Genomic DNA, 13307 nt, shown 5'->3' on the forward strand with positions numbered 1-13307 from the left:
GCAGAATGCTTTCCATCATGGTCTTCTAAAAATGTAAAAAGGTGGAGCCGGATCTGCATGAACATTAAATCAGATGGATAGCCTCAAGTTTGTGTGAAATAATTTGTTTTTGTTCATTTGTTTATGTGCAGTACATTGATATAAAGGCACCCTTATTTAACAGAACCATTAAGTTCCAGAGACACAGAATGTCAGGGTGCAGACTGCACAAATCACCATTTTAAAGGGACACCATGTCAAATATAAATTATACATATGTTGTACACTTGGTGGCAGTGTTGAGTCACTGTTTAGTTTGGCTCTTCGGTTGTTCCCTCCTTTGATAGTTACAGTGGTGCGGATTGGGCTCAGTGGCTAAATGTTACGTGCATGCTTAATGCTTAACTCAATACATTGACTTGTGGTGCAAACCTGTACTGCAAGACTACGCCCCAATTTACAGGAACATCCCAAGTAAAAATGCAAAATTTTTCCATGAATCCATGATGTTAACCTGCCGGTCTGCCATAACCTGAAGAATCTCTATTTAACTGAGATCTGGTGACTGTGGAGAGTGAAAGGAGAAATAGTTGATGTACTTAAAAAAAAAGACATTTTAATTATCTGTCATTAATTCATTGCAATGTTGTGCATTTTAATAGGATGTCAGTATTTCATACAAGAAACATCTTAATTCCAAGTTATTTTGGTAGATTAATGGATCTTTGAATAGAGTGTCAACAAACCCGTAGATTGTTCGTTCAAATCAAGTCTGATCTGACTTTTTTCACACAACTGAAATGATCCTTCAGTTGCCTTTATGTCAACAATCTTCAGCCTGCTCTTGTGCAGCAGTCATTGTGAATCATAGTCTCTGTTTCTTCTTCATACAGTGACAACTGCTGTTGTCGTCCCTCTGCTTGGAAGGTTCGCATGTATCATCTGCTGGTGCTTCTTTTTGTCATCTGGCGTTAACCCCCTTTTCCCACTGTTCTGCCTCTAAACCCTGAAGATGTCCTTAAGACTTTGCATCTGTAAATGTAAACACATGAGAAGTTCTCATGTGGCACAGACCAGCTACTCGGCTCTAAGAGCCACGGTACTGAAGCCACTGAAGCATCTGCTTCTGTCGCGTCGCCTCACTACAAAGTCACCCAGACCTCGTTGACAAAAGCAGTATTTTTACCTGACATGACACAGACGCTGCCTTGATCATACAGTGTGTCTGTTCCTGCGAGGCTCTGCTGTCTCAGCACCACATCACATCTTATCAAGAGAACAACAGAGTCATGGAACACGAGCAGATAACGGCAGCGGCAGACCAGCAACCTCCGTAACCTCTTAATGTCAACAACGTCCAAACAGTGTTTTCAGCTTTTAATACCATTTCAGCCTGTTTCCTTAAACCGAGGACCCTGGTCTAATGCACATAACACTCTCACATCTTCATTAAATAGCTATTACAGCCTGCTATCAAACAGTGAAAAACAGTGTTTGATTTAAATCTACGTTCCGGTGGGTTTGTGCTGTTAAATGATATTATATTAAGAGGTGTCATTGTTACAGATCACACTGTGAAGTGTCCTGATGAAAAAATAATGGATTATGCAGTATCTGACAGTTTTTTTAATTAGTTTTTCTAATGTGCTTGTGCAAAAGCCATCCACTCATGCACATATACACACATACATACACACGTGTGTAGACAGATCCATCCATCTGTTCTGACAGCGAGAGAGACAGTGTACTGTGGTTTATAAAGAGACAAACAAACAATCAGACACTTTTCTCCTGCTTACCACTGCACCGTACGACAGCCAGCCCGATTCAAGGATCTTGAATCTTTATTATGAAAATCCAGAAGTCGTATTCAAACATAGAATTTTTGGTGTGTTTTGAGAGTTCCTGTCACTGGTAGTGTGAAGCAGAGGTGTGGTTGCTATGGTTTTCTGCATTTTCACGGCACCTGCAGACATATTTAGAACTGAGCTTCATGTGTTGATCAGAGCTACAGTGTGTGAGTGTGTTGTGGTTGATAATTTAAGCGATTCCCTAAAAGCAGCTCATCATCCAGTCTTTGTTTTTCCCTCTCTGTCGGTCGCAGTGAAAATTCTTGGAAAGCAATCAGGTGAACAACATGCAGAATAAGCAGTCAGAGTGCCGTGCACAGGAAACACTTTCAGAGAAAACACGGCACTGAGCTTTCTTTCTTTAATAAGATGAGCAGGTGAAGAGGTGCTATCTTGATGTCTCCATAAACTAAATTCAATTACACCATGAGGAAATGCTGAGAGGTGAAAAATGTTGGCATCTGTCCCGATGAATGTGAGCAGAGTGAAAACTACAAATCCCATTTGCCCTTCATTCTGCTGCAGAGATGGCGTGCTTGTGCGTGAGAGACGTCCTCCCACCGGTCAGCCCTCGAGGTTGTTCTCCCTGATTGATTGTAAATGGAAAGCATGCTTTCAAAGTGCTGCTCATTTTGCACTTGTTGTCTCGGATGCTGAGCTCCAACTTGTGAGTCTAGTTCTGCTAGAAGGAGGTGAGACTTACTTTGTATTCCTTGTGCGTAGCTTTGATCTGCTTTAGGTTACGGCGTGAAGGACAACATGCTGCTTACTGCGGATTGTAATTATTTCTGAATTTCTTTGATTCTCCATCTATATGTCGAGCGCGTCTGTTGCGAGCTAATGGAGATGCGGGAATCCTGTGTTTATCTTAGCTTCAGCACTGCCCGAGCTCTTAACAGCCAGATAGCGTCTTTATTGCTCATTAAAGCGCCATCAAACAGCGACCAGATGGACAGTGGCATCCCACTGAGGAGTTGATGCTCTTCCTGTAACGTACAACATCCACTGTTTAACTAAATAATTGCAATGAAAGCACACTTTACACCTTAAAATTCACTTAGCCTCCTGCTTTTCACACTAATATCAGTACAATAGATGTAAAATAGACAAGGTGGTAATCTCTCAGGTGCTTGTAGCTTAATTCTTTTCTCATTCTTTTAGTAAGATTTTGCATTCAGAAAACTGATTTTCCTGTTAATCCAAGATCATTCTGAAAGTGATTGTTGTTTTGAAATTACAAACGGGAAATTGCAGTAAAATAAGCATCATATATTTCTTCTTTTACAATTTCAGCACAGCTAAAACTTATAGCAGGTTTTTTGAGGAATATGCTGCTGCAAAGTCATTTAGACATTTTGATTGAACATTTATTACAATATTTCCATTTAACAGCTTTTTCCTAGCCTCTGCATCACAGAAAACTGAGCGTTAGGCCACCTAATTTTTCATTTAAAGTCAATATATGAATATGTGTTTTGTCAGTGTCACACACCTCGCTGTTTCCATGGTCATCTCAGAAAGGCAGCCTCTGAGACTGACCCTGAAGGAGTGTCCTCCAACTCCCTCTGTGGTTTGCATTAATTGTTCCATCTGTTCTGTAGTGAGCTGCAGCATCCTTTTCGGGTTAACCTACCGCGCCTGAGTTTTTCCCTCAGAGTTACATTTTGTACGTCTCGTCATGCTAAGAGGAAGCCAGTTCCTACTGTGAATGTTTGTATTTACTTGTGCTTGGAGTTGAACTTAATATGACCCGTGTGGAGAAGTCTTGACATCAACTGTGCACGAACAAACAGCCACTGAAATGCAGGATCAAATGCAGCATTCTGAGCGAATCAAATTAGTTTTATTCTACCTGCTATAGTGTGAGATGTATTTGTTCTTGTGTGTGCACACACTGTTGTCAGATTCTCCCTCCAGGTTATAAATTAAGTGCATTTTCACCCAAGTGCAAGTGAATACCACTGTATCTGTCGTGACGCTGTGAGTGGCGTTCTTTTCTTGCTGTTGCACCCTTTCCTCCCTCCCTGCCCCTCTACCTCTCCTGCTCCCGGGACCCCACTCTCTCCTAACTTGTGCCTATCTGTGTCCTCGTGTGCTGCATCCAGGTATCAGGAGGAGTACAGTATGGACTCAACCAATGCCCAGTAAGTGTATGGCAGCATCATGCTTGCATGGCATGGATCGTGACTGCAGTGGATAACTGGACTGATTGTAACGTTTCAACCAGCACCAAAGCACATGTAGCATTGTCTCACTCCGGGTTTTGCACAAACCGTATGCTGGGGATACGACCATGAATGTGTTTTTGATCATTAAATCCTATCATGTGGAAGATCGCTGTGGTAACAATGCAGAATGATCACATATAGCGACCTTTTCAACAGTTGTTGTGGAAAAAAACATTGAGACTCTCAGACTTTTTTATTTTTAGCAAATTTGATAATTTACCACAATAAATGATGAAAAGACAGCATGAATGTTTATCAACTTCTTTCTAGATGCATTTCCTGTCTTCTGACTGTGCACGAACCTTAAGAGAGATCTGAGTTTGAGGTGTCAGTTATGTGGGTGGAGGCAGAAAGTTGTCATTGGAACAAGGTATTAGCAGGTGTTTGAAACACCGACGTGTGAACTTCGTGCTATACTTCATGTACACCGTGCATGTTGATGGGTCAATGTTCATATAACATTCACATAACGGGGATTCTTTAGTGACAGCTCAAACTTTTCAGAAATGCTGATGAAGAGGAGAGAACCAATCAATCAATACCTAACTCTTGATCGTCGTGGAGATGTTGTTCTGAAATGAAAAAAAATCCTGAGAATAATAAATGTGTTGTTCTAAATTTTATGGCCTGACTACAGTCATTGTTGACTGGGTTTAGACTGCTTCCAGGTTTATTTGTGTAATGCACTGAAGTGCTCACTTACACCCCCGGTGCAGATGCACAGAGCATTTGTTGTGGCCACTTTCCTGACTACAGCACTCAGAATGTACTAAATGACACCAAACCAGTGTAAGCTCTTGATTTAGGACCATGTGTTGTTGTTCTACATTAGGGCTGCGTATATAGAAAAAAATCACACATTACACATGTCATGGTAGAATTACTCAATTGCAATACTGTGTATTCATGCTCTGGCCAAATATTTTGACATGCAGTCAGATGGAGCCATGCTGCACCAGATATCTACTACATCCCACTCAATATCAAAGTACAAAGACCGTAAAATCATCTGCATAAATGTTTGTGTTAATTGCACATCATGTTATTGCAATACTCAACAAGATAATCGCATATTGTAAAGTTAACCCAATATCAAGTAGCCTTAGTCTACATCACAGAGTCTGCAGTACAATATGTGTTGATTTATTTGCATGTGTTCAGGTCCACTTCCAGTGGCAAGGTTAAAGCTATTTACAGTAGTTAATTTGAGCAATGTGGTGCATTGTTCATAAGCTTATACTTCATCTCATAAATATTCAAAGACATGTTGTTGCCATATCATCGAATCAACCAACATAATAATGTACGGACTGTATTATATGAAGTATCCTGATTACAGCACAGACGACTGTGGTGTAATTGTTTTTATGTGAGGTAAATTACTATTATGACAGTAGACTCGTCAACCAGTAGTGAAAGCTAAAGTGAGGACTGAGAATTTACTTAAGGATTTGAAGAGTAGTGGTTTCTGTAAGACAGTTCAGTGTCTGAATTTGTGGAAAAAGGAATGTGTCACCGACTGTAGCTTCCTGGTCTGTCCTGCTCTTGTGTTCAGGTCAGACTGCCCAGTGTACAACAGTGCACAACTTTGAAGGTACAGACCGATTCTGCTGTAAATATTTCACAATACAACGGAAATCATTTCAGAAACCAACTGAAAAACACTTCAGACATAGGCAGATGAGGTATTTTTTTAATAACCTGATGCAGAGACACTGACACCACTGGCGCGGGAAGGGAGGTAGATTAGTGTTGACTGTAAACATAATTACAAAAAAAAACTATAAAATATAAAAAGTATAGTATGTGTGGAATGAATTTACACAGAGCTGTGGGGATATTGTGGAAAAATCTATTTTAAAAGAAATTGAATTTAAATCGTTTGTTGAGGAGACTCCTCCCTCACCCGGAAGCAGCTTCTTCCCAATCAAACAACGATGGCAGACAGCAAGCTAAGAGAATATCGGATTTCACAGGCAGTACTTCCAAAATATCCAAATTGAATCATTCAGAGGATGACAAAGGTAAAAACAACAACATAGTGGCAGCTGAAATGGAAGTCACATCAGCTAGCAGCTTAGCTAGCAGCCCGTCTCCTCAGAAGACAACACCTGACTGTTTTTTTGCATCTTCAGCACCAAGGACAGCGCCTAAAATGGCAGTGATTTACTGCTGTGTTTTTGTCTGTTCTTGTCATATGGTGAATTGCTGCCGAACTCCTTATGGAGAAAAAAAATTTAATAAAATGTGAATTTGTTAGAACTTCTTAATGTTTATTTGTGTGTATCATATGGCTTCCAGCCAGTAGCCTCAGTGGCGATGCGCTATACAGCAGGGAAAAAAATGCAATGATGTCACTCCTTCATTCATTCAGTTGCCAATCCCCTCTGCTTAAAAAAACTTCCTGCGTGCCTGACTGACACTATCAATGTCAAATCATTTCAATCCTCAATTATTTGCAGTGAATGTAGGCTGTTCCAGTTGTAGTTTAACTTTTTCTCAAGCTGTAAATGCTCACATAATACCAAAATTTGACACAACGGCGGTTTCATGTAAACCATTTGAGATTTGAAACACTTTTAGTGAAAAAAGAACTAAAAAGACCCACTGACTCTCACACAGACGACTGCAATTCTTTTTTATTCCTGTCAGTCTATGCTACTGAGTGGAATCACTTTGAGGCTGTTTTCAGAAGGCCACAGAGATTCAATCAATTGAAAGGCACTCCCTTTGACGCAGCTGTGGATTGCAGGAACTGCCCCATTGAAACAATTGCCCCACCTGTTTACCAGCTCAATACCACAAAGATACAAAGTTTGCTGCTTGTGCTGGTGATTGAGTTGTCACTGAAATGGTCCCTACAGCTGATTATCTAATAAACAGCATGAACCTGCTGGTGATGTTAATAAGAGTAGCGTCAGAATTAAATTTTCTTGTCCTTGTGCAGTTTCATGTTATTCAGTAAGCCAACTGCTTCAGTTCAGTCAACTTGGTGCTGTGACGAACAGCCAGTTATTACTAAGATGGGAAGAAATATCAAGGCAAGAAGAAAACATTCCTACAAATCCTGAATATAAACAACCTTTATTGTCACCTGTCTACATATTGTGCCCAGAATTGAATTTGAAACATTTTATTGAAAATGTTGAATATTAATTTTGCAATTTAGCAAGCAGAAAATGTCATAATTCAGTTGATTATTTATGTAACTGAATAACAATCAAAGGATTCTTGCACTTAAGGTCAGTTTGGCTGTTTTTGCAGCTGCTTGATTTACATTTTTGCTGCCTATCTGTACTGAGATTCAGAAAATATCAAGAAGCATTATTTTGGTTTGAGAAAAACACAATGTTGCAGATCACAAAGCCATGACAGGTGATCCATCCCACTGCAGTTTCTATGCCAGGAAAACATCACATTTCATCAGACTGACGTTGCCTGATGGAAGCATAACCCCGGTATAGCTGAAAGTGCCATCCTACAGTGTGAAGGGACCTTTGGACGTTTGCTCGATGTCGATGACGATATTCTGCAGACAGGATGTTGTCAGTCCACACTTGAAGCCGTGCACATCGACAGCAGACCTGCTGCAGAGGCTTCACCACTCAACAGCAGTTCCTGCTTGAGTGCATCGTCTGTTGGGCCTGCGTTTCTCCTGAAAATTGGATTGTGCTCCTCGGAGAACCGCTAAGCATTGAGCTACAAGCGTGTGCAGACATGCCAGTGTTCCTTTTATGACTGTTATCTGCTTTTGTGCTAATTCTCACTAAGTAATTCGGCCTGAGCGTACTGTACTATGCGTGATGTGAATGCTGCTAAGTACAAAGGGACTCCCTCTGCTTTGAGTCCATAACTTTCATGGCCTTGCATCTCAGCACGTCGCTAACAGGGTCATCTCCACTGTAAAATATGTTCAGCTGCTGGTGGCTGACCTTGTTTTTCTTGCTTAGTAGTTTCTTCTTTGAATATTTAGAATATGTGACGCCAAAGCACTGACAAAGTTTCTGTGGTTGAAAAGAGGACGATAAGTAATTGTCACTTTATGGTTTCAGTTCATTGCAGACCAAATTAATTCAGAGGTGCTCAAACTGGTTGATTTTACTCTCAAAGTGGATGAGATTCATAGTGAAGCACTCCTGGAGGTAAACAGATTTCACTACCAAGAACAAACAAAAGTCTCCCTTATATCATTGCCCATCCTCACTCAAAACACAATGATTTCCTTTTTCAAAGCTTTATCTGACAGTGCATGGCCTGATTTTAAAATGTGACCAGTGACAGCTTTTCAAATACCATCCTGAAAGTTTTCTTATACTGCTATTTCAGCCATTGATGGTGACAGTATTCAGTCTTTTCTTTAAAGTGGTAGGTATATGTCCTACAGTGAGCGGGGTTCAAGGATGTAGTTGTATGACGAACAGCCTGTTAATCTTCTGATAGTGTCAAAAGTTTGATGGCCGCCAAGCCATTATTATCGTAAGAGTAGCTCATTGTAGCAGAACACTGTGAGTGACAGCTGCTGGCAACCAATAGAAATGCTGCTTTCTGGTTCCAACACTTGTGTCGAAGCTCCTTGAACAGACCTTGGAAGACCTGGAACAGCTGCTTTGAGTCAGTTCCCTGCCGATGCTGATCTATAATGTATTCCACTGCGGCGCTCTTGCTCGCACTCGTAAGGTGTTTTTAACAAAGTGGTTCAAAGCCTGAGATCAGAGGCCGCCTTGGTAGCGCTCCCAAGAGATCATGGGGGCTGCTGCTCAGGCTTTGCCAGCTGAGGTTATCAAAATTAGTTCAGCATATATTAACTGGAAACCATAATAAAGCACTTTCTAAATGCTTTTATTTTGAAGGCTCCTGCTTTTTGTCTTGTTAGATCAATGGGTCTGTCCACAGATATTTGGCTTCACTGTGATGCTAAAGGGAATCTAAGGGGTATTGTGAGGGGGCTCCTGCATGAAACTGTTAAAAAAGTACTCGTTGCTTTTGGAATTAAACCAACCACATGCAGGCAGAGAATAATAACCTAAAAACATTAACAATAGCGAGTACATGGAAATTCGAAAGGACAGACGAAGTCTGTTTGCTATTATAGTTACTCTCTTCTGGGAGTCAAGCCATTCTGGAGGCCGCCATTGTTGTTACTGTCCATCTATTCGCACATGTGCTGAAGAACTGTTTCCTATGGCTGGTTTTCAAAAACTTGCATTTTCCTCTGTCCACATAGAGCCGAAGTCTGAGCACTTTCAAAAAGTTGCATTTTCAGTGGCTTTATTGTAAACACCCAAAACACAGCTGAAGCTTTCCATTTTCACTTGAAAATGTGTACATGGTGTGCAGTAGCCAACACCCACGCCTCCCGTCCTGAAGTGCAGCAGACCACCATAAATGACCTTTCCCCGCTATCACTTATTGATGTTTTCGGTCCGCAGCCGACCTGGCTGCCATTAATGCGATTGGCCTCGGTTTCAGATAATTACAATGCAAAGTCTTGCACTTCTCCCGGGGATATTGGATCCTTTATCTATTTGACAAGGTACTTTAACACTTCCCAGAGCCCAAGGATGGCTCACTGCTCGTTCAACTATTTTTCAGACTGTAATGAGGCTATCAGGCACCGACCCTCTGCAAGGGAAGTCTCAGATCCCGCTCAGAGGAACAGAAGCGGAGCATAACAAAGGCAGCTCTGCTTCTGAGTATTCAAGTCCAAGTGTAGTATTTTTAGCCTGCTCCTGTATCAGGCACACTTCAGACGGAGGTGAACGGGAACTTTTCTATTTTCAACCGTTTGCTTTGTCAGAGGGGGCGAAAAAGCAATGCCATGATGGGAAAAAAATCTGAAAGTGTCCTGTGGCTGTAATGTGTTTACCAACTCAGATGCTGGGAGCCTAATTTGCTGCTTGAGGGAAGAGTTTTATCAAGTGCATCAATATGAAACTGGATATCTGGAGCTGCATGATTGGTTGATGATATTTGAGCAGATAACGTTTGCATTTGTTGCTATGTCAACGCTTCTTTTAATGCAGTTATTTAAGAGGGAACATGGGTTTAATTGTGGTTCTGGATAATAAAAAACGCCTGGAAAATGGAAATGACTGCAGGTTAAGTCATAGCCTGCAGCCTCAGAGGCCAGCCTTATCAGGATGGACGCCGGTTCCAGCCTCTTTTTACAGCTCTCCTGATTCTGAAAACCCCAGGCGCCCTCCAGCTTGGCCGACTGCTCCTGCTGCTCACCTGTGTTTGAGCCTGCAACAGCCTGACAAATAGTCCATATGGCAGCCAGCATCTGTCCAATGTTTGATATCTCTTTTCCGCAACGCTACGGCAAACCTCTGCTCTGCCGGTCTGTTTTCCCCGAGGTCAGAAAGCTGTTTGTTTATTTACACCGAGTCTACACAGCATCCGCGGATGCTCAGTGTTTGAGGCAAGGACGCCGGGGCGGGGATGGCCATGTTGTGTAGCGTGTTGATATCAGTGTGGGTGTGTGTCAGTCATACTTGGAGTCGGTTCCTTTGACTACAATAGTTCTTGCTCATACTTTACAGTGATTGGAACCAGAGTTGGTTGGGCGAGTGGCGGCTTTGCAGCATAAGGCTCAACGTGGCCTCGTGATGCATCGATTGTGACGATGTGTGAACGTTCCTTTGACCCAGCAGGAGTTTCTCTCTGAGAATAACGCGTATTAACTGTCTGGCTTCTGGATTTGCACCCTTCTCACGTTTGGACTTGACAGTCTGGCGGATGTCCACAGATTGGTGCTGATGGCTCACAGACTGCAGAGAAGCCAATTAAAAGACAGCGAGTACTTAAAGGTATTGCTGGGGGTGTGCTGCTCCAGCCAGTTCACTAAAGAGGGAGAAGTGCTATTCATAGACTTCATCTGAGGTACTTTAAGGTGCAATCAAAAAGAAATCTTTACCGGGCAACGTGCCGTTATCATTATCTGTACTGTAGTGCTTGTTAATTATGTGAACACAAACGGCAGTAATGAGAAAGGACAGTAAGGTTTTATTTTGTCTCTGTCCCAGAAGCGCTCACTCTGTGGTTTCAGTGTTTGACAGTGATGTGTCTTCTTTTTTACAGCTCTGCTCTCAACACTCCCACTGCTCCCCTCTGGAAACCAAATGTTTTATTTATGTTATTTGCTTTATTTTTCAGGGCAGCGGTTTCATTCCAGCTCAGTGTGAGATTCTCTCTGGTGTGTCTTGCAGTGATTGACGGCTCTCCTTGTTTATCTCCTCTGCTCTGTGTTCTTCAGCCATATTCTCAAATAATGCCACTGCATATTGTTTATGTTCTGCTGAAAGCTGATACATTATATATTGAGCATCCTCAGATATCTGCAGTGTGTCATATCAGGCCTCAGCCATGCTGATCAGCTTTCACTTCAGCTCAAAGGTTCATGGAGTTTACAAAAAATATTGACATGCTGAAATGCCAAATATTTACACTTGGTGTTGCATTGACTGCTTGAAAACAAATTTGCAGTTGATACTTTCTTCTGTGACATAAATACCCACTTATAATTTTGATTTTGTGTCTTCATGCTGAATGTTTGTGGATGCACGAATCGCACCCACATCAGAATTACTACACTCTATGCATCCATACCAACGACTAAACTCAGTTCCAAATGACATTAAAACCTGAGGAGGAAATGTTTGACTGTGAAACCCAGCAGTGTACTCAAGTTGTGCACAATGAAATATGTATGTATAAAAAATAATTTAACAAAGAACGCAACGAAAAGCAACGGAACATAAAATTCTCATAACAACCAGACAGCCTATTAAAACAGGTTCAGAAGGACTGAAAGGCAACAATTATTCCTTTCAGTCACAAAAGGCTGCAATAGTCGAGTTTCAGAATATAAAACAGGACCTGTAATTTATGACTGTTTTTCAAGTTAGAAGATTTGACATTCCTCCAAAAAGATTTTTTACCAGACTTTTGTCTGGAAACAGTCTGAGTCGCTGCATCTCGTAAGGCAGTTGCTAAATGCAGACATTGTCCTCATTGCTACACAATAGCCGTTGAATGGCAGTCTTTTCTTGCAAAAAAAGAGAATCTGTCTGCAATGCAGAAGACTCATCCGACATTCAGGAGAGCAGAGAATTTCCAACGATAAATAATTGAAAGATGAAACACGGAACCACGCAGTAACAAATCCTCTCCGCCTCACACCACACTCATTTTTTGCCGTATTGCTGAGCTGCTGTCATTGTGTGTGTACAAATGTGTACCACTGAGTTTACATTTCAGCTCAGCTCTATCCATGCTTTCTGTATGATGTGCCGTTGCGTGTCGCTCCCTGTGCCCTGCAGGCTGTGAATGCGAAGCCTCTGCGGCCGCCATCGCTCTTCCTGACAGTCTTGAGCTGCCTCTCAAGTGCCCGAACAGTCGATACACTCCACACGGTTATCGCTGTGGGTTTACGTTGCGTTGAGCCCCGAGGGAGATAATTCCGTATTAACAAGAGCGTGTCGGTGTGTGTGTGTGTGTGTGTTGCTCTGCCTAATTCATGTAGGGGGAGCATGACACACAGACACGTGAGCGAACACTTCCTACCCTGGAAGCAGTCTCTATGGCAATGGAGCTGGGAGAAACAGAGGGGGGAGTGTACTTGAAGACGGATCACGCCTCATTTCTTTTTTTTTTTTTCTTCCACCTACGCTCTTTAGCTACTGTATGCCTCCCCGAGGATTTGGCTGCTATAATTGCCCTATTGCCATCCCCTCTCCTCCCATGTACTCTGCATTCATCTTGTCAGGCGAGATTGAAAGCTGGAAGGGTCCCCGCTGTGACCACACCATTATTACTACACTTTCATGATCATTAGTGACAACAAGCCATGCACATTTCAGAAACTGATAATCGTCCCTGCCTATTACCAGCATTCATCCAGCCAAGCCACAGTTCGGTATCAACGTCATCATCTGCGCTTAAGTGATGGTTTGGTCAAGCCCCTGAAACCGATTAAAAGCCATTATGTGAGCTGAAGTCCTTAATGGCTCTGCTTGTGCCGCGCTCTGTGTGACCGCTGGGAGGAGTTTCTGAAGAAGTGCAGGTTTTCATCGTGAGGTGGTTGCCAATTCTTAATGGAGGGCTCAGGCTGTCCCTTCATGTTTTCACTTCTTTATGGTTGAAAATTTGTTCGAACCAAAGAGTTCAGCTCTGAGCAACTCAACACTGATTGTATGTTTGTCTGTTAAAGTCTTATCAGGTGGAATAGGAAAACATTCAACTATAGAGA

General features: G+C 42.0%; 1 protein-coding gene across 1 annotated transcript in view; it reads left to right on the forward strand.

The window, feature by feature from the left end:
- The window catches only part of kcnt1b (potassium sodium-activated channel subfamily T member 1b), an 82724-nt gene that overhangs the window by 38336 nt on the left and 31081 nt on the right, over window positions 1-13307 (forward strand). Inside the window, exon 4 of the mRNA XM_030105787.1 lies at window positions 3935-3973. Coding sequence (XP_029961647.1) covers window positions 3935-3973 — 39 coding nt within the window. The remainder of the gene's footprint in view (window positions 1-3934; window positions 3974-13307) is intronic.

This window comes from Salarias fasciatus, chromosome 12 (genome assembly GCF_902148845.1).
Source record: "Salarias fasciatus chromosome 12, fSalaFa1.1, whole genome shotgun sequence".
In the NCBI taxonomy this organism is placed as follows: Eukaryota; Metazoa; Chordata; class Actinopteri; order Blenniiformes; family Blenniidae; genus Salarias; species Salarias fasciatus.